Source organism: Haliotis cracherodii, unplaced genomic scaffold (genome assembly GCF_022045235.1).
Source record: "Haliotis cracherodii isolate W230 unplaced genomic scaffold, xgHalCrac1.p SCAF_11, whole genome shotgun sequence".
NCBI classification, from domain to species: domain Eukaryota; kingdom Metazoa; phylum Mollusca; class Gastropoda; order Lepetellida; family Haliotidae; genus Haliotis; species Haliotis cracherodii.
This window is the reverse complement of record NW_027266266.1, coordinates 28,125,717-28,148,634: the sequence shown is the minus strand read 5'-3', so window position 1 is coordinate 28,148,634 and position 22,918 is coordinate 28,125,717. Positions and strand designations below refer to the sequence as shown.

Here is a 22,918-nt window from a genome sequence, read left to right as displayed (position 1 = left end):
TTGACAGACAGGTCAGCAAGGGTAGGTTGTTGATGCTGAGCTTGGTCTAACTATTGTTGCCATGGATCAGCCCAGATTGGCTAAGAGTGTCTCAATTAACACATGTCAATACAAATATAGCTATAACTGTTTTGTACTAAAGCCTAGCCTTAATAAGAACAATCCGTTAGATGACAAGTATTGTTTATCAAGCTTGGTTGTTGGACTCCACTGAAGATAACGACCACTGCTGACTGAGTGCAGACTGGGGAATCAAAACATAGGTAAAGCCACAGCTGTCGAAATTACTTATAACACATACTTACCAACCAGATATGTATGTATACAAACAGTGTAGGTATATTTCTTTCATTAAACATTGTTACACATAACTGCCAATTTGTTACTACCAAACTTTCAAGATGTTTATTAAAATGCCGCAATGTAATCATTCATTGTCTGTTGAAAAAGAAGATATTTGAAGATTCACGAAAATACAACGAAACCACGAAGGCGGTCAAAGACATAGAGAAGGCTGATAAAATCAAGATAGCTTTTCTCAACTTTGGTGCTCTTCCCTCTCCCGAACGTATTTGGATGCCGCTGGAAACCTAGTGAAATTGGATTCGAATTATTGAGGAGATACCTCGAAAATAGAGAACATGCTCTTTTTATTTAACACAATTTGAGGTTGTAAAGATATATAAAAAAACAACGTTATTTTGTAATAATAATCATTCGTGTTTAGTTTGCTAATTTTTTGTGGTCTACTGCATTTGTAAAGATATCAGTGGATGGAGTAGTAATGCACTCAACCATGACTTAGGTGAGTAACTGAATAAGTATTGCTTTACGCCGCTTTTAGCAATATCACCAGAAATAGGCTTCACAGCAAGTTTCTTTTTCAAAAATATATTCTAGGATATAGTAACACGTACATCAAGTTGCAAACAGAAATATTTTTTTTATTCTTCAAACATGCTCAAATGTATAAATTCTTAATATCATTGCAATAGGCACATTGATAGACAAACGTGTATTTAGCCCCGAGTTCATGGCGATTTCATGATGAATCGATTGGAAGTTTATTGCACCGTCACTTTTCCTTTGGTAATCATTGGCGGTATTAACAGGTTGTACGTGGCTTTCATAGATAACATCCATGCTTAATTTAATCTTAAAACAGTATGTGAAGGTTCGTGATTCGAATCCCATCACGGGACTCGGAAATGTTTGGCCGCTACACATATATAGGACATCTAAAAATGTTTTGCACTTATCACTTTCACTGAGAAAAGTGCGTTGTTTATTTTTGATATTATATATATATTTAGGCATGGGTTGTTGCGTCACATCAAGGGCTTTATGGACACATAAGTGTCACTTTTCAATAACAGACCCATTTTGTGAGCACAAAGTATTTACAAAGAACTGTAAAGGGCAGTGTACCATATACATTACAAGAAGATGCTGTACTCGAGGATTTTATAAATCGCTACACACATCAACGCAGATAAAACGCATCCTCTACATAATGTAAACCACAAAGAACACAAGAGCGCTGAATTTTAATTATCCCAGTATATATTCCCTCTTCTGCAACTAACGTGGACATACATGTAAGGATTCTTCTCATTTTGCGACCACATAAAGCTAAGGAAGAATATGAAATATAAAACTCAGGTTCCAAGGGACTGACCATTTCATATTTTGAGGGAATTGTCCGAGAAACTGCTTGAAAAACCATTTCGGAGTATATGCTTACTCCTTCATCACAACGTTTCGGAGTATATGCTTACTCCTTCATCACCAGGTGATGAAGTAAGCATATCCTCCGAAACGTTGTGTTCCTCATAATAAAGAAGTTGACATTCATATATTCTCTTCCTTATGTGTATCACTTCTAAATGCCTTTCAAAGACCTACGCTCAGACTGTTGAAAAAACATTGCTACCAAAAATACATTTTGCAAAATCCTTTTTTAGAAATATATGTAATTAGGCTCATAGTTTTAATTTGAAACTATCTGGTGTTGTAGATGTTGGGAAGAAAACATCAAGTTTCCGCACAGAGTCCCAGGCACCACTAAATAAGTTTGATATCAGATTTGGTTTAAGATATACGGCAAGTGGAAATGTGAACTATTCAGTAGCATTTTACAGAAGCCAGCTTGCATGATCTAAGAATGAAGTTAATCTGATATTTTATATAATTGTGAAAGTGTTTCAAAACAAGATAGCAAAGTAACGTGACAGTAGTTTTCAGAAGAGGATCCATATCCCTCACATCTTCCCCAGGCAAGGGAGTTAACTGACTATAAACGGGTCCAGTGTCCACCCTTGCTGAACTAGGCTGGAATTTCGTGGTTCGATCGTAGCCTCACCAGAGTTATGTCCCTTTTTTGTCCCTCCTGTTAACAATCAGATTCCACCTCTCATATCACTTGCATTTGCATCAAACAACATGGCGGTGCACAGTCAACTGATTACGTTAATCGAAAAAAACCACTCACGGTCCCTGTCACAAAGACACCCAGTGCCAATCAGTAAAGTCTTTGCAGGGTGGAAAAGACATTTTCATTTCGACAAGGACGGGTAGTGGGAAATTCCTTCCATACGAATGTGTGCCAGCGTAAATGTGTTTGAAGGATCGCGTTCACCTACTTATGCCGCACAAAGGAAATCGAAGAATTCACATCCATGCTCCAACACTCCTCGCAATGCAACATTCACTTTCAAAATAGATTCTGCTAGCAGTTGTGCATAATTCCCCAAAGATCGATGTTACATGATTAGGTACTACCATTTACGGTTCAACATCATACCATGTCCTGACATTAGTTTGTAAGGCAACTAGATCTGTCATCTACAAGCAATCGAATATCTGTCCCGGATTGTCTGTAAGTTCCGCTTATCACTGCGATTAAAGCGATAGTTGACGAATCGTTTTATTGACAATAGTGGTGATAAGTATCCTCAATTCTGTTGATGAACATGTAGTTTGATACACATCCTAGAAATACATGTTACTGCATGTTCGACCCGTGAAAATTCGGGATAAAATCGGTCTTCAGCAACTCATGCTTGCCGTAAAAGAGGACTACTCTTGTCGTAAGAGGCGACTAACAAGATCGGGTGTTTAGGCTCGTTGACTTTGATGACGTTGATGCATGTCATTGTATCCCAATTGCGTGGATCGATGCTCATGATGTCTATCACTGGATTGTCTGGCCTAGACTCGATTATTTACAGACCGCTGTCATATAGCTGGAATATCGCTGAGTTAAACAACAAACAAACAACTGATGGCTCAAGGCTGTGAGAAAACAATACATTTCAACAATATTATCCGTCGACCGTTCTAGCCTGTGATGAGACTTGAAGTTCCGATGCTTGTATTGATCTTGAAGACTTTAACAACATGCCAGGTATGTGGTTAAATATTGAAATACCCTTTCACAACATCAACTTGAATCTTCATTTTGTCCAGTATTACATTTACAAACAACGTAATATTTTTTTTAACTGAAGTCGATTTGAAAAGTTGAGAAGAGAGTGTTTGAATTTTAAAGAACGTTCCCATTAGAAGTATACTCATGAACCGCGTAGTACATGTTCGCAAACACGCTGAAGTGGAAACTACACTGTCCATTGCTACCTGCTCTTTACTAACCCATTCACGTGTGTGCCACTCCCTACTTCTCCCACAAGAGGAATGAACAGGCCATGAGACAGACAATGGCTCCTGGTCTCTTGTCGAGTTCTCACCATTTAGATGTTTTAAACACTTGATATTAACTGTTATTCTTGTCCGCGAGTACCAGAATGTTCGGTCAATTTAACACAAGTGCCTCACTCTACATTGATGACGCGAGACAGCATGTTTTCAGAGGACTATTTGAAATTACAGAGAGTCATGAGCAAAAACACGTCCTTTCAACAGTCTGATGGCCTTTATCTGTATATTGTTTCCCGGCAGATACAGCACTATTGACTGATACATACATATGACGGAAGAAAAACAGCACCTGGAAGTATGAGTAATTGCCCTCGAGGCAGCGGGTATCTGCGGTGATGGTTGCTGTGAGGTGATTAGTATTCATGATCATATGTTTGCACATGTTCACTGCACACTACAAGATTGTATCAGTAACGTTATGTTCTGCTTATAACCTGAATTGAGTTGAGGGAAGAGGAATTTCAACCACAACCAGTAATGTAAGGTCTTTGTTGACGTGACCAGTTGACCAGAAATATACCATCACACATGGCCACAATAAAACACAAGAGTGACTGACTGTTACATAGGTAACCTACAACATAAAGCACAACGATGACTGGCAGGTAGACAGGTAACCTACAGCATAAAGTACAACAATGGCTGGCTGGTACACAGGTAACCTAAAAGATAAAGTACAACAATGACTGGCTGGTACACAGGTAACCTACAACATAAAGTACAACGGTGACTGGCTGGTACACAGGTAACCTACAACATAAAGTACAACAATGACTGGCTGGTACACAGGTAACCTACAACATAAAGTACAACAATGACTGGCAGCTAGACAGGTAACCTACAACATAAAGTACAACGATGACTGGCAGGTACACAGGTAACCTACAAGATAAAGTACAACGATGACTGGCAGGTACACAGGTAACCTACAAGATAAAGTACAACAATGACTGGCTGGTACACAGGTAACCTACAACATAAAGTACAACGATGACTGGCAGGTACACAGGTAACCTACAACATAAAGTACAACAATGACTGGCTGTTACACAGGTAACCTACAACATAAAGTACAACGATGACTGGCAGGTACACAGGTAACCTACAAGATGAAGCACAACGGTGACTGTCTGGTACATAGGTCACCTGCAACTATTCATTCAGTTAACGATAGCGGCACCTTTCTTCAACTCTGATGCATCTCCGTCAGGCTTTGAGAAGCAGTGTCTATGAGCACTATATGGCCGTGCTCATCAGAAGACTCTCATGTCGGGTGGCCTCGCATGTCAAGGTGCCACGCAGTGCCAATACTGACATGTTGTTCGAAGGGGTGTTGAACCAAACTGAGTTTGTCACTCCTGATGTTACACATGCACCGTTAAACTGAGCTGATGTAGAAAAAACACGTTGTGGTGTCAACAGTCCAAATTGATTTCATGAATAATATATTAACCGCCTAATCAGCAATTTGCATGCTCATTATAATCACATCGTGTGAATACAACCTACTCACTAGAACTAGTTACAGTCCAAACGTTGTCCAAGAAGCACATGATGCTCACCTGCTTTACTACTCTAATGCAAAATTAATTCTAGCTATTGTTTTTGTTTACAAGCACCGGTCGTTTAGCTGCACAACACATTTAATCAACGAAAGTGAAGCGCTCTTATTCCTCAACAATAGTAAACATTGATTGGCTTGTCGATAGATCAGTGTAGCGGCAGCTGAGCCCGGTGACGCGTGATACCCTGCAGCAACCCACAGCGCGGTGGACAGGGAGGGTAGGCTGCAGGGCACTCCGCCGGCGAAGGATAACAGTTAATTACACCAGTCTCCATACTCTTAGAATTAAGGTGTGAACATCCGAATTCAGCGTAATTGTCGTCAAGCTTGTCACCATTAATCAACAATTTAGCAAAATGGATAAGGTTGTTCTCAACGTTTCGGGAAAGAAGTTTGTGACGTTTTGGAAAACTCTGAAAAAGTTCCCAGATACCAGACTCGGAAGGCTGTCCAAGACGTCAAAACATTACGACTCTGCATGTGACGAGTTCTTCTTCGACAGAAATCCGAAGGTGATGACTGTTGTGCTGGACATGTATCGGGGAGGGGAGCTGCACTTCCCCGTCAATGTCTGCAGCGCCTGTGTTAAACAAGAACTTCAGTTCTGGGACATCCCCGAGGATTTTATTTCTGAGTGTTGCTGGAAGAGGTATTCGATTGGTAACGAAGATAAGGCCATCGTGGACATTATTGAGAGTTTTATGAGTGTTGTCCCCGAGTTTACTGACAAGGACCACGATACCTGGAGGAAGAGGATCTCAAACACCCTGGAATACCCTACATATTCCAGTGTTGCTATGGTAAATCAGTGATCACAGCATGTACTTATGTATTGCCTTTTTCTCAAACGCAACCCTCTTTGCCCTTCTGCCATCCTTCCATCTAACTATCCATGTGTGTATAACTGTGTTAGTGCGTTCGTGTTAGTGTATGCGTGTGTGTGTTTGTGTGTGTGTGTGTGTGTGTGTGTGTGTGTGTGTGTGTGTGTGTGTGTGTGTGTGTGTGTGTGTGTGTGTGTGTGTGTGTGTGTGTGTGTGTGTGTGTGTGTGTGTGTGTGTGTGTGTGTGTGTGATTGATATCTGCCTACATTGTATTGCGACTTTATTAGACTGACGTCCATATCCGGGCATAGAAAGCACTGTCTTATCACGCAAATAAGACATGACTATTGTGATGCAAGTATAATGACAGTATAATGATATTTTACTCATTAGCTTGTAGCTGAGTGTTTATTTTATATCACATTGCAAAAGTCGGTTATTGCTTTATTGTCACAAAAACACCGTTTATACATGTCAGTTGTGTGTTGATCTAAACATTTTCACGCAGCGATGAGGTTGATATTGTTGATGTTCATGCCAGTGTAAGTGATGTTGATGATGATGGAGAGGATAGTGTTGTTAATGCTGATGCTGATGGAGAGGATAGTGTCGGTGATGTTGATGGAGAGGATAGTGTCGGTGATGTTGATGATGGTGTTGATAGAGTTGGTGATGTTGATGGAGAGGATAGTGTCGGTGATGTTGATGTTGATGGAGAGGATAGTGGTGGTGATGTTGATGGAGAGGATAGTGTCGGTAATGTTGATGTTGATGGAGAGGATAGTGTCGATGATGTTGATGGGGAGGATAGTTTTGGCGATGTTGATGTTGATGGAGAGGATAGTGTGGGTGATGTTGATGGAGAGGATAGTGTCGGTGATGTTGATGCTGATGGAGAGGTTAGTGTCGATGATGTTGATTGAGAGGATAGTGTTGGTGATATGGATAACTATCCACACTGACAGAAGTCACATGCTCAGCCAAATACCTGAATGTAACCTTTCAATCCTTCATTAATGAACTGATGAGAGCCTCTTCTTCCCAGGTGTGACTTTAGAGGGGTCATTTTTGCCACTGCATCCCAAGATAAGTTGCAGCCTCGTGTGTGGTAGTGGCCACTGCAACTGTACATATTGCCGCGTTTATTCATATCACTCACGTCAACATCCGTGGTCTGATCAATATAGATGCATAACCTTTTTAACATATCCTAGATATAGCACACATTTTTTTCATTTCATCGTATTCAAATCCGTGTGTCATGGTCAATTAGTGCGTCCAGCCTTCTCATATGTTATTAAATAACAAGGGCGATCACACAGAGCCGATTGATTAGAAACTGAACTGATGTGATTATGTGTTCACCACTGCTAACAACCTAATCACTCCAGTGTAAATATTTAACGTATGCGTGTCTAGATGTTGACACGATTACGCAGACATACACTTTTTATCAACGGCAAACCTGTTTTGTTTTACTAGATGATCATTCGATGTATACCAGTCGAGATAATTCATCTTCCATATTTAGCCCATCCACGATTACCCAGAGTGTTATGTCTCCAGTTAAATGTGATGACTAACCTGGGACCATTCGCCTCAGCTTTTGTTTTAGTCCGGTTCGAATAACACCAAGCTACAAATAGCCTCCCCATCAGGATTACTCTGTTAACAAGACATGATTGAAACAAACCAGTATTCGACTGGTATTGGGGTGTGACTCTATACGGCTTAGAACGTCTTGCAACATATGGACTGCCCCCAAGAAATCATTTCTTCCAGCTAAAAATTCCCTTTAAACAGTCTTCTGATTCGATCAAGGAGTGGGTGTGACTCCGCTTTGAAAGGTATTTAAAGTATATCGTGCTTTGGACTGAAAGCCCACAGTGATGCAAGTACCATTGCTATTTGTGGGAAGTGTGTGTGTGTGTGTGGGGGGGGGGGGGGGAGGAGGATTGTTTTACGTCACATTTCAAACGTCATTATATTGTTGACTAAAACAATGCAGATGTAGGTGATTCTAAAACAGCTTGACATGATCAAACTCTAAACTGCTCGGGGATTATAAACTTTACAATTACCAAGATTGTGGATGAGGAGCATAAATAGCATAACTTCTGATGTAAACTGACCAAGAAACCTTACAAACCTTACCAAACTTACATTTGAACACGTTGGGTCCAAACCCCGAATAGTATTACAAAACTGTTGAGCATCAATCACCAAAACACAACCAAAATAGTAAATTAGTGATACAGTGCCCAGATCAATGGAACTTCAGTTTGCAGTGAAGCTTTGGGCATGCTCACCTACACATACATGGGTATAAAGACACGATTTACTGTTCATTCACACCCATATCGTTGAACAGTTGCATGCTGAATTTAACCCTCAATAGAAAGAACAAGCTGCTAGAATGATGCATCAAGGAGCAATGCATGACGACGTCGACGTCGCAAGGAGTTTTGGCTGTAGAAGAATGACAGTCACCAGACACATGACCTGATTCAGTCAGACTGGGCGGACGAGAGACAGGCCTAGGAGTGAAAGACCTCCTGTCATCACCAGCCAGGGAACTGTACATGCGTATCCTCTATCTGTAGAACGATATTGTCACTGTGACGTCATCAGCTGAGGCACTCACCCTGTCAGTCGCTGGACAGTGTCCAGAAGACTACGTCAGTACAATATCAGACCTTGCATACCACTACGAGCCGTAAACACTGATGCTGCAATACTGGTGAAACAGAAATTCAATTTTTTTCAAGCAGATGGAATATTTTGTGTCAACCTCCGACAAGGAGAACATTGCTGTATTCCGTTTGGCAGAATCTGTAGCTCTGTCAATGCGGCATCATTAGCCCTGTCTAGACAGCATCGGTAGCTCTGTCAGTGCGGCATCATTAGCCCTGTCTAGACAGCATCTGTAGCTCCGTCAATGCGGCATCATTAGCCCTGTCTAGGCAGCATATGTAGCCAAGTCAAGACAGCTCTGGTGATTTTGGAAGGAAAAACCACTGGACAGCATAATATTGACAAATCTCTCTACCCTGTGAGAAGAATGGCGTTGCATCCCATTTCTTGTGATCAGACCTATCACATCTTCTTATCATGGTCGAGTCCGTGCGTGCATTGATGCCCATTGTGGGAATATGCAATACTGACTGACAATTACGGCATTCTGAAGGATTTAAGGGAGTTTCATGTGCTGATTTCAGTCTTGACGGTTGATCGAATACTGAACAACTCACTTCTTCTTTTAAACTGTAGACACAATCGAAGTTATTTTGGTTCTCATTCATGGCATAACTTGTAATGATGTTCATATATAATTCATGTCTATTGACAATACAAGTATATTTATGTTGTAATTTTTCCTATTTAGGGTAAATGATGCTTAATGGGCATTTCGCATTAGTCAACAACTGTTTCAGTCAAATCACAGTGGGAAAAGTAGAGTCAATAACCTTGTCCAAGGATACGACACAGTGACTTTCATGATATGGCATGTTGAAATCGAACATTTGAAATGATTATTAAAAGATAAGTGTGACAGGCACACTGTCTAACATGCTGATGTCTCGAGGAGTATACCTTTGCTCTCGAAATACTCTTTATTGATGAGGATGAGCCATATGGCTTTCAAGACTTTTCTTTGAGGATGAGATATTTTTAAAGTGGTTGGCGATTTTAATTGGAAAACATAACCCCATCTCTGGGACGGAACAAGTAACACAGTCCATGTTGATAACACCATCTCAAGGACGGAACAAGTAACAGTCTGTGTTGATAACACCATCTCTAGGATGGAACAAGTAACACAGTCCGTGTTGATAACACCATCTCAAGGACAGAACAACTAACACAGTCTGTGTTGATAACACCATCTCTAGGACGGAACAAGAAAAACAGTCCATGTCGATAACACCATCTCAAGGACAAAACAAGTAAAACAGTCCGTGTTGATAACACAATCTCAAGGACGTAACAAGTAACACAGTCCATGTTGATAACACCATCTCAAGGACGGAACAAGTAACAGTCCGTGTTGATAACACAATCTCTAGTATGGAACAAGTAACAGTCCATGTTGATAACACCATCTCAAGGATGGAACAAGTAACAGTCCGTGTTGATAACCCCATCTCTAGGACGGAACAAGTAACACAGTCCGTGTTGATAACACGATCTCAAGGACGGAACAAGTAACAGTCTGTGTTGATAACACCATCTTTAGGATGGAACAAGTAACAGTCTGTGTTGATAACACCATCTCTAGGATGGAACAAGTAACAGTCTGTGTTGATAACACCGTCTCTAGGACGGAACAAGTAAAACAGTCCGTGTTGATAACACAATCTCAAGGACGTAACAAGTAACACAGTCCATGTTGATAACACCATCTCAAGGACGGAACAAGTAACAGTCCGTGTTGATAACCCCATCTCTAGGACGGAACAAGTAACACAGTCCATGTTGATAACACCATCTCAAGGACGGAACAAGTAACAGTCTGTGTTGATAACACCATCTCTAGGATGGAACAAGTAACAGTCTGTGTTGATAACACCATCTCTAGGATGGAACAAGTAACACAGTCTGTGTTGATAACACCATCTCAAGGACGGAACAAGTAACACAGTCCATGTTGATAACACCATCTCAAGGACGGAACAAGTAACAGTCCATGTTGATAACACCATCTCAAGGACGGAACAAGTAACACAGTCCGTGTTGATAACACCATCTCAAGGACGGAACAAGTAACACAGTCCGTGTTGATAACACCATCTCTGGGACGGAACAAGTAACACAGTCCATGTTGATAACACGATCTCAAGGATGGAACAAGTAACACAGTCCGTGTTGATAACACCATCTCTGGGACGTAACAAGTAACACAGTCCGTGTTGATAACACCATCTCAAGGACGGAACAAGTAACACAGTCCATGTTGATAACACTATCTCTAGAACGGAACAAGTAACACAGTCCGTGTTGATAACACCATCGCTAGAACGGAACAAGTAACCCAGTCCGTGTTGATAACACCATCTCTAGAACGGAACAAGTAACACAGTCCATGTTGATAATACCATTTCTTCTACGGACATGTTACGTCGTTAGAAGAATTGCTTAATCAAAACTGTGGATTTCACTTAAGGTTATTGATATAGTGTTGTATATGCCTGCCAGCCTATGACTTGACAGGGGTCTTTGGTCCCGTTTCACAAAGCATCGCGGGGCGATGATTGTCGTTATTCTATGTTGAGGTATGATAGGTCCGACAGTCGCAGTGCTGCGATCGCTTCGTGAAATGTGTTCGCTGAAAGGATCGCATTTGCCTCATTTAAACATATACTGAACCGAAAGAAACGTCACCCCAAGTAACATTGCGCGTCAATGTCATGGCGACGCACCACAGGGCACTGGCAGTGGACGATATACGAGAAAAAGGGCGAAGTTGCAGCACATAGTCAGCTATCATCGACTGGACTATATGTACCGATTGTTTGGCATTGACTGTTTATCATTTGATGATTTGACCCATGCGTCTGGGGTGCACAGCTGCATGCCACGCCTTGTCACTGCATGATGACATGACGGTATCTCTGCAGTCAGGTCAAAGTAACCCAAATCACACGTTGTCACTGCATGATAACATGACGGTATATCTGCATTCTAGTCAAAGTAACCCAAATCACACGTTGTCACTGCATGATGACATGACTGTATATCTGCATTCTAGTCAAAGTAACCCAAATCACACGTTGTCACTGCATGATAACATGACGGTATATCTGCATTCTAGTCAAAGTAACCCAAATCACACTTTGTCACTGCATGATAACATGACGGTATATCTGCATTCTAGTCAAAGTAACCCAAATCACACGTTGTCACTGCATGATGACATGCCGGTATATCTGCATTCTAGTCAAAGAAACCCAAATCACACGTTGTCACTGCATGATGACATGGTATATCTACGTATACATTCTAGTCAAAGTAACCCAAATCACACGTTGTCACTGCATGATGACATGACTGTATATCTGCATTCTAGTCAAAGTAACCCAAATCACACGTTGTCACTGCATGATGACATGACGGTATATCTGCATTCTAGTCAAAGTAACCCAAATCACACGTTGTCACTGCATGATGACATGGTATATCTACGTATACATTCTAGTCAAAGTAACCCAAATCACACGTTGTCACTGCATGATGACATGACTGTATATCTGCATTCTAGTCAAAGTAACCCAAATCACACGTTGTCACTGCATGATGACATGCCGGTATATCTGCATTCTAGTCAAAGTAACCCAAATCGTACGTTGTCACTGCATGATGACATGGTATATCTACGTATACATACTAGTCAAAGTAACCCAAATCACACGTTGTCACTGCATGATGACATGACGGTATATCTGCATTCTAGTCAAAGTAACCCAAATCGTACGTTGTCACTGCATGATGACATGGTATATCTACGTATACATTCTAGTCAAAGTAACCCAAATCACACGTTGTCACTGCATGATGACATGACGGTATATCTGCATTCTAGTCAAAGTAACCCAAATCACACGTTGTCACGAACCTGGGTCTACCTTGACGTGTTTGCTGAAAGTCTATAAAAAGAAAGCTGCAAATGAATAAACAAATTTAACCGTTGCAATTAACTGCATCGAGAGTTGATACTGTGTTTGAGAACATTGATTCTATTGTGCGCGAAGTGTATTAGTGGCGAGCACTAGAAGGAGGTCTGCTCATAAAGAAACTGTCGGAACTAGGTTGTAGCTACACGATATCGATCTATATTGATTATCGATTACGTTGTTTCAAATGAATTCGGAATCGGATGCCGGGTTCATCATTATCGGGAAGGTAGATCAGTGTAGAAGAAACCATGTCTCAGAGGGAATACTACGAGGTGTTACTACAATTTCAAAAAATCCATATCGAGTTACACAAACAGCCAGTAGGTTTATAATGCCCTACAACAGTCTTACCCGATACTCCGGAGGACACTGATACCAGGGAATGTCCTGACCACCAGGAGGAGCGAACAAGTGTCCACATGTGCAAAAATATTTCAAACTGCTTTGAAAAAAACCTTTAAGTATCTAAATACAGATATCCTATGCTTCTCTCTGGTTAGCTACATACGTCGTGTATTGTTCATGACTCCCCAGTGTCCCTTCAGGAGGCTGTGATGTGCAGCAAGTACCATGTTACATGTACATGTATTGTGATATCAAGCAAGAACGATGTTACATTTATTGTGTATCATGACGTGAAGCAAGTACTGGTGTTGTCTTGTGTGTGGTGGTGTAAAGGCTCGTGTGTGTGTGCAGTGAAGGCAGGGTCGTGTGTGTGATGGTGTGAAGGCAGGGTCGTGTGTTTGTTGGTGTGAAGGCAGGGTCGTATGTGTGATAGTGTAAAGACAGGGTCGTGTGTGTGATGGTGTGAAGGCAGGGTCGTGTGTGTGATGGTGTGAAGGCAGGTCCGTGTGTGATGGTGTGAAGGCAGGGTCGTGTGTTTGTTGGTGTGAAGGCAGGGTCGTATGTGTGATAGTGTAAAGACAGGGTCGTGTGTGTGATGGTGTGAAGGCAGGGTCGTGTGTGTGATGGTGTGAAGGCAGGTCCGTGTGTGTGATGGTGTGAAGGCAGGTCCGTGTGTGATGGTGTGAAGGCAGGGTCGTGTGTTTGTTGGTGTGAAGGCAGGGTCGTATGTGTGATAGTGTAAAGACAGGGTCGTGTGTGTGATGGTGTGAAGGCAGGGTCGTGTGTGTGATGGTGTGAAGGCAGGTCCGTGTGTGATGGTGTGAAGGCAGGGTCGTGTGTTTGTTGGTGTGAAGGCAGGGTCGTATGTGTGATAGTGTAAAGACAGGGTCGTGTGTGTGATGGTGTGAAGGCAGGGTCGTGTGTGTGATGGTGTGAAGGCAGCGCTGTGTGTGATGGTGTGAAGGCAGGGCCGTGTGTGATGGTGTGATGGCAGGGCCGAGTAATTGTGTGAAGGCAAGGTCGTGTGCGTGACCAACACTCGACCCTGTCTTCACACCATCTCACACGAGCCCTGCCCCAGCACACGTCCTGCCTTCACCATCACACAGCCTAAATCAGGGATCCGGTCCTTCCCGTAGACCACCAAATAGCCGTCGTACGCACACCATCCCACATCCAACCACATACGGATTACATCACAGATTTGCCCCCGCCTGCATGCATGCATACATCTGACCCTGTTCGCACTCCATCACACAACAGGTTCCCCCCACCATCACACTCCCAGTCAGGTGCAGCAGCCTCGAACAATCTCTTAACATTTCCCTGTTGTGCTTTGAGCCTCTCGTTCTCCGCCTTTCCAAAACACTCACTCCGGGCTCAGATCACTCCCCTTTGGCCTCAAATCAATCCCCAACATTCTTAAAGTATTCCACTTCCACTGTTCTGTTTTGGCATACAGTTATGAAACTTTCAGATGTTTATTTGATCTCTGTCTTACCTGAAAGGAAAGTAGATGATTGTCGACATACATTTGTAGACAGTCAATAGTGTGCATGAAAGGATCTGTATGTATTGCTCTTGAAAAAACAAGCGCTCGTTACAAATAACGTTTACATAACAAGTGTAAAATCAACACACCTCTGCCATGTGTACCCATCACCTGGTACTCTCTCTAGTTTCCATCTTCTTCTGATACCTGTTTCATTTAAGTCATGCGCATACAAAAGAAGATAAACACCTTATATTATAAAAACATGTTATAAAAAGCTAAATTACTCTGTGATCAACAGGGACAGACCAACTGGGCATCAACTGTAGTCTTGGTAATGCTAATATTTGGACAGACCAGGACAAGGTGAGGTCAGGTGAAATTGGGTTTAACGTTGCGTCCACATTTATTGCACTTATATAGCGACGTGCATGCACTCAGATACAATATACTGACTCCGAACCGACCAGTTCTTGTTTTAGCCCCTACATGCCGAGCGCCAGACAGGGTAACAACAAGTACCATCTTTTAACGTCTTTTGGTATGACGCGGCCGGGGATCGAACCCCGAACCTTCCGCTCTCCGGGCGGACGCTCTACCACAAGACCACTAGGGCGGTCCAGGACAAGGATATTCCAAGCCATTTCATAGGTGCTTTTAATCAGACCTTGAAAGATATTGGCATTGTTCGCTGTCATTATCCAATATAGCATCAAGTTTTTTTCCCTCTCTAAAAACAGTTTCTGAAGAAAGCAATATTTATTTAATGTAACGCTAAAACATTTCGAATAGCACTTGCAAGATTCAGATGTAGCTCACACGAACTCTTAATGGAACTCTTAATATCGATATTAAGAGAACACAGAATTTGTCGGTTACTTAGACACTGTAGAAAAATGAATACAATTTCTTGCTAGTATGTCCGTTGAATGCTGCACTCACATTACACTAATAAATAGTACATCCGTTACCTTAGTTCAAAGAATTGTTTTTTGTTAATATCAAGTCACAATGTAGTAACGAAAAAAATGTCAATGTACATATTTCATGCTACGAACCTAAGAATTATATTAAGATATGTTACCTTATAGTAATGTTATATACACCCATTACTATATAGTATGTGCTATAAAATATGGCCTCTCAGTATCATGAATAAACACCACTGGCTGTTGGTCACACCTTCTCATAATATTTATTCATGAGGCGGCAAGTTTGCAAAGTTCCAACATATATAAAACACGTAATGTATGTCAGTAACAAAATTCATATGAAGCAAGGTTGTTCATATTGTGAACGAAAAATAATTCCTTGTTACCGTGTACAAATCTCACACAAAGAGATGCTACAATTTAAAATACTCAAATTTACATTAACTCGTCATGCGTTCGAACTTCAGACAATTCCCCAAACAGACAATACCCAAAACAAGGCCATTCCCCGCATTAAACATAAATATGATAGAAAACAACAGATACAACTAGCTATAATAATGTCTGAATATCAAAATTCATCATCAATTGTCACGTTCAGTTCAGTTTAAAATGTCACTAGGTTGAAGCTGTCACAGATAAACACGGATCCTAACCAAGTCTGACCTCCATTGACATAGAGTGTACGAACTGCTTGCGTGACTTCATTCCATCAGCGTGAAAGGATTACACACAGAGAATGAAAGGATTAAAAATCCTGAAGATATCCTATCAACATGGAATTAAGCATTTACTACATATTTCCGCCAATGATACACTGTTGCAGGCACCAAGCACCGACACTCAGCAAATCATAACCCTTAATGAGATCCTGCCTAAAGTAACACAATATTTATAATATAAAATTAGGATATGATATAGTAATAGAAACAAGTAATACAATCAACAATGGACATTTGAAATAGTAGAGGGGGAGTGATTTGAGCCCGGTGAGTGATTTGGGTCTACGAGGGTGGAGTGCTCTGAGCCTAGGTTATGCCACTCTAGGGTGATTTGCGCCGGGGTTTGGGTTAAACCTCCTACAAACCATCGGCCCGCACACCATCACACATCCGGTCCGGCCAACACACCATCACACAGCCGTTCCGGTCCACACACCATCACACATCCGTTCCGGTCCACACACCATCACACAGCCGTTCCGGTCCACACACCATCACACATCTGGTCCGGCCCACACACCACCACACAGCTGTTCCAGGTCCACACACCATCACACAGCCGTTCCGGTCCACACACCATCACACAGCTGTTCCGGTCCACACACCATCACACAGCCGTTCCGGTCCACACACCATCACACATCCAGTCCGGCCCACACACAATCAAACACGCGGTCAGGTCCGGTCCGGTTCGGTCCGGCCCACACACCATCATACAGCTGTTCCGGTCCACACACCATCACACAGCCGGTCCGGCCCACACACCATCACACACCCGGTCCGGCCCACACACCATCATACACCCGGTCCGGCCCACACACCATCATACACCCGGTCCGGCCCAAACACCATCATACACCCGGTCCGGCCCACACACCATCCCATATCCGGTCCGGCCCACACGCCATCACACACCCGGTCCGGCCCACACACCATCATACACCCGGTCCGGCCCACACACCATCATACACCCGATCCGGCCCAAACACCATCACATATCCGGTCCGGCCCACACGCCATCACACACCCGGTCCGGCCCACACACCATCACACAGCCGTTCCAGTCTACACACCATCACACAGCCGTTCCGGTCCACACAACATCACACAGCCGTTCCGGTCCACACACCATCACACACCCGGTCCGGCCCACACACCATCACATATCCGGTCCGGCCCACACACCATCACACACCCGGGCGGCCCACACATCATTACACAGCCGTTCCGGTCCACACACCATCACACAGCCGTTCCGGTCCACACACCATCACACAGCCGTTCCGGTCCACACACCATCACACATCCGGTCCGGCCCACACATTACCACACAGCTGTTCCGGTCCACACACCATCACACAGCCGTTCCGGTCCACACGCCATCACACAGCTGTTCCGGCCACACACCATCACACAGCCGTTCCGGTCCACACACCATCACACATCCAGTACGGCCCACACACAATCAAACACGCGGTCAGGTCCGGTCCGGTCCGGTCCGGTCCGGTCCGGCCCACACACCATCATACAGCTGTTCCGGTCCACACACCATCACACAGCCGGTCCGGTCCACACACCATCACACATCCAGTCCGGCCCACACACAATCAAACAAGCGGTCAGGTCCGGTCCGGTCCGGTCCGGTCCGGTCCGGCCCACACACCATCATACACACGCTCCGGGCCGGTCCGGTCCACACACCATCACACATCCGGTCCGGCCCTCGCACCATCTCACACCCGGTTCGGCCCACACACTATCACACATCCGGCCTGGACCACACACCATCACACATCTGGCCTGGACCACACACCATCACACATCCGGCCTGGACCACACACCATCACACATCCGGCCTGGACCACACACCACCATACACCCGGTCCGGTCAGGTCCGGCCAACACAACATCACACATCCGCCTGGACCACACACCATCACACACCCGGTCCGGCCCACACACCATCACACATCCGGCCTGGACAACACACCACCACACACCCGGTCCGGTCCGGTCCGGCCCACACACCATCACACATCCGGCCTGGACCACACATCATCACACACCCGGTCCGGCCCACACACCATCACACAACCGGTCCGGCCCACCATCACACATCCGGTCCGGTCCACACACACGTGGACCCGCCGGCAAACCATTTATTAACCCACCCTACTCGCGTATGAAATACCGACCCTGTCAGAATCCTATCTGACTAGCCACCCCACCAGCACATCTTCACACATCCTTCCGTACCCACACAACAACGCTCATGCGGCCCCGCGCGCACACTTTCACTAAAACACTACCCATCATGTAATACCTATGTCATTCCGGTGTTCTTTCTTCTCCAAAAAGGCATGGAACGCCGCGAAAATGACGATGGTAGTGGTCATCACGTTGACTGTCATGCTGGGGACGGTCCAGTCACTGCGGATGGGGCTGCCGGAACTGACCAAGAACAACCAGACGATCAAGAAACTGGACATCATTCTCACTACGGACACGGCTCTTTGGATCAACTATACGGAGATAGTGTGTCTCGCCTTCTTCAGTCTCGACATGATTGCCCGATTTCTAACTTCCCCTTCAAAGAAAACGTTTGTGCGCGACTGGTTGAATATTATAGACTTCCTCCTGGACCTCATCATGTGGCTGGCGTTCCTGCTGGAGTACGGGGGCAACCTACTCGGCCACACTGAGGACCTTCGCCTGACAGACCATGTGCTGAAAGCTCTGTTTGTCCTAAACGTGCTGAGGCTGTTACATTTCGTCAGGCAATATGCAATGATGAAAATCCTTCTTCTTACATTCAGGGCCAGCTTTGGGCAGTTACTGCTGCTGTGTGTTGGACTAACAATAGCGGTTGTTATTTTCGCAACAGTGATATATTTTGTGGAGATTGGTATGGGCGTTGATACGTTTGACAATATTCCTATCGCTATATGGTGGGCAGTCATTACCATGACAACAGTCGGGTATGGAGACTACCATCCCCATTCGTCCCCCGGCTACATCGTTGGGATTCTCTGTTCTCTGTCTGGCATTCTTCTCTTGGCTATGCCGGTGGCTATCATCGCCTCCAACTTTACAGCATATCACATGAATTTGGCCGCCCGTAACCAGCGTATAAGGCGTCACAAGATACTGAGGAAGAAGGCTGGGGCTAACAAGGGGTTTCTGCCCCCCGATCACACACAGCTGGAGGACTTTGATGAAAGTGACTTCAAAATGAAAGGACCTGCTATGCAAAATGGAATCTCGCACAATCAGGTCCATCCTATCGGTGAAAAGCACACAAAATTGTGATGCAAAACAAACTTTCGTAAACGGGATTACATAATCAAACAGCATGCGTTGAATAATTAAGACTAAGTGGTCATAGCTTATGTGTCTGAACTTTTAACAATTCCACATATGCTGACCACCCCGAATAAACTAACCTGACGTATAAATCAAACTAATAACAGGTGATAGAACAGTCCTTTCATCATATCCATTCATTAATTGTCATGGCATCTACAACTGCCCTCGATATGATACCCCCAGAAAGAACATGATATAAGTTAGCTACAGGATGGAGTATCCATGATTCAGCGTCACAATTCACGGCAATACATCAGCAACACCAACTTGTATATAGAAGATGAGTGAGATGACTCGTTACCACGAGTTACCTACCATCCAACTGTCCTGCGACACAGAGTACGTGTACAACATGAAGTATATAGCCAGGTGCACTGATGTCCCACCTGCCCAGTTATTGATAGTGCCCACAGCAAGTAGATTCCAACATCTGAACTTTTTTTATTCAGTAACATTCATCTAGAACTATACGTTCACTTTATTTAATGAATGGTTCGATGATGCAGAACGCTATCTCACGAAGCTCATTTGCCTTTACAACAGAAACAGCCTCTTGAGATTCAGTACGCATTGAGACAATGACTCAGACTGTAAGTAGATAGATGGGACTCAAGGTCTCATCTCCCACTGGGTACAGGGTGCACTCCGTGCACAAACTTCTATAGGTCTCATCGCACTAACCAAATACTTCAATCTAATCATTCCATGTACTATGCATAATGTCTTATAATTGTGTATGAGATAAGGACAAACATCAAGTTATATTCATTTTAGCAAAAACATGTATATTTTTTCGATATATTTTCATAGTAAATTATGAACATTTCAAATTATACTGGACGCTGGTTATGTACACCTGACTGGTATATTGCAAAGTGTGTGTAATCGTGTGTGAACGATAAGGTAATGCGTACGCACGTCCTGAGTGCTGTTGTCTCCACTTATTCACATGGCCCTTGAGATATTACGAAAGTCCAATGGTTACTTCTCGTTACTTCGATTAATTTCTCGTAGTTTTGATTATTTTCTCGTTTTTTCTAGTTTATTTAAAAAACCTGAAATTTCATTTTTTTGTCGTTATTTTCTCGTAACTTCTATTATTTTCTTGGAATGTATAATTGTTTTTCGTTACTTCGACAGTTCGATTTTTTCTCTTTACTTGGAGTATTTCTTTCTATTTTCGAGAAAATAAAAAGGATCGAAATTTCGAGTTTTTAATAAATTTGAAATAATGTCAAAATAGTCGATATAACGAGAAAATAATCGAAATAACGAGAATGAAATTGAAATTTCGAGTAAATAATAGAAATAACGAAAATTTAATCGAAGTAACTAGAAAAAAAACAAGAAATTGCGAAAACATTTGAAATTTCGATTTAAAATGAAATAAAATTGTGCTACCAAAGTGGCACCATTAGTCCTTCGTAATATGCAGGGTACAGCCACATATAAACTTTGGTTTCAATGCGGTTTCCGAACACATTGTGAAGTGATGATAGCGTCGTAAATAATAAAATTAATCGTAAAAGACATATCATTTTGCGTGTTAAATTCAGTTTTCTGATCGCGCTTTTTACGCATTAAGCATTAGACGTTATCACTCAAGGGTTACAAAATATTCAAATATATTATTGGGGTTGTTTGGAATAGAATATTTTATTTTCAAAACTGATAGTAGATGCTAAGTTAAAACCATAATTGCATCTTTTTACGGAAGCTCGATGGCCAAGTGGTGTAAAGCGTCACTATTCATTGTGGAGAACGTAACCTTGTAGTCGTGTCAGATCACACTGGTCGGGGTATCATTTCCAAGATTCAGATCCTTGTCCTGTCATCACTATACTCGTGGTCTAGATAAGAGACGACTTTATGCTTTCTGTCAAATACATTGAATGTCTCATCGAGTGAAGTCTGAAAAACATGCTTTCTCCAGTTGAAAAGCAACGGGTTGAAATATGATTGTCAGACTTCACGATATAAAGACAGGCATGAAAATAGTATTTTTGTATATGTAAGATAGCTACGCGATACATCGCAAAGAACAATGCAGAACGAGGTGTGGTTTATTTCACGATGAAGCATTGTTCTGTCATGACGACGTTTCTGGAGATTCGAACATGCACTGATGACGTCGTATAATGGACGACGTTATTTTTGAGTGGGGAGTGTCTCGCAAGTTGTTCCACAAAGATGCAGCTCGCCGACAGATCGCATCCAAAGATATGACAATCGGTATGGTTTATTCTCCCTGCAGTGTTTAACTGTACGATAAACACCCCCCACTCGTTGTTTATTTCTTAAATACAATTTGATTATTTCACATTCTGAATCACCAGTCTATATATAGCCACAGAGATCGACAGCGTGTTATCAAAATGATCCCTTCAATAAAACAATTTAAAACAAATATAAGATGCAAAATTCTGTTTTTATAACTTTCAATAATTGTTTATTGTTATCATAACTGGAAGACCATGTAGAAGGAAACGTCTCACACTGCCACTATACTGTCCTACGTTTTGTCTGCCTCTCTGTAAGACTGGTTATGCAAGATTTGGCATATTCACGCTCGGTTCGTCCGGTTGCCAGAGACGATACTAGTTGTTGCGCTGCCGCTGGTTACAGAAGAACTTGTAGACAAGCTGGTGGTGAACATGTCACGTGACATTGACTTTATTGACGTGTGTAGAGGACGATTTGACTAGCCGGACCAAATAAAGACGTGTAGCAGACTTGACAGGGCGATTGATTTATTTTTAGATTTACTTTTTTCAGTTCTTTTATTGCAGGTGACATAATTTTTCAAGTGTCCACGAAATGTCACAAAATCTCCCACATCGCAATGTCAGAAGATTCAGAACGTATATTTTACCACCATTGCACAAATACAGTCTCGCAACATTTGCTTTTCCAGTTCCAAGTGAAATCGCCCCTTTAGAAAAATTGCGAGTGTTCTGCCTTATTCGTGCATGCGTTAATTGGTTTAGGGGAGCATGGAAACTTTGCAATTGCATGCGTGTCCGAATTTTCTGCAATGGAAAAGCTTTTGTTTGTTGTTTAACGCCGCACTCAGCAATATTCCAGCTACATGAAAATAATCTGTAAATATTCGAGTCTGAACCAGATAATCCAGTGACTGACATCATGAGCATCGATCTACGCAAATGCATCAACCAAACATGCGAGCCTGACCACCCGATCCCGTTAGTCGCCTCATACGAAAAGCACAGTCGACTTTTACGGCAGGCATGGGTTGCTGAAGACCTATTCTACCACGGATGTTCG

General features: G+C 42.9%; 1 protein-coding gene across 1 annotated transcript; it reads left to right on the top strand.

Annotated features, from left to right (window-relative positions):
• The first annotated feature begins 5,637 nt into the window (after positions 1-5,637).
• LOC139455664 (potassium voltage-gated channel protein Shaw-like) lies at positions 5,638-19,869 on the top strand. The gene is made up of 2 exons (XM_071237222.1): positions 5,638-6,081; positions 18,626-19,869. The coding sequence occupies exons 1-2, from the start codon at positions 5,638-5,640 to the stop codon at positions 19,574-19,576; spliced, it is 1,395 nt and encodes a 464-aa protein (XP_071093323.1). The 3' UTR covers positions 19,577-19,869.
• The last annotated feature ends 3,049 nt before the right edge of the window (positions 19,870-22,918 follow it).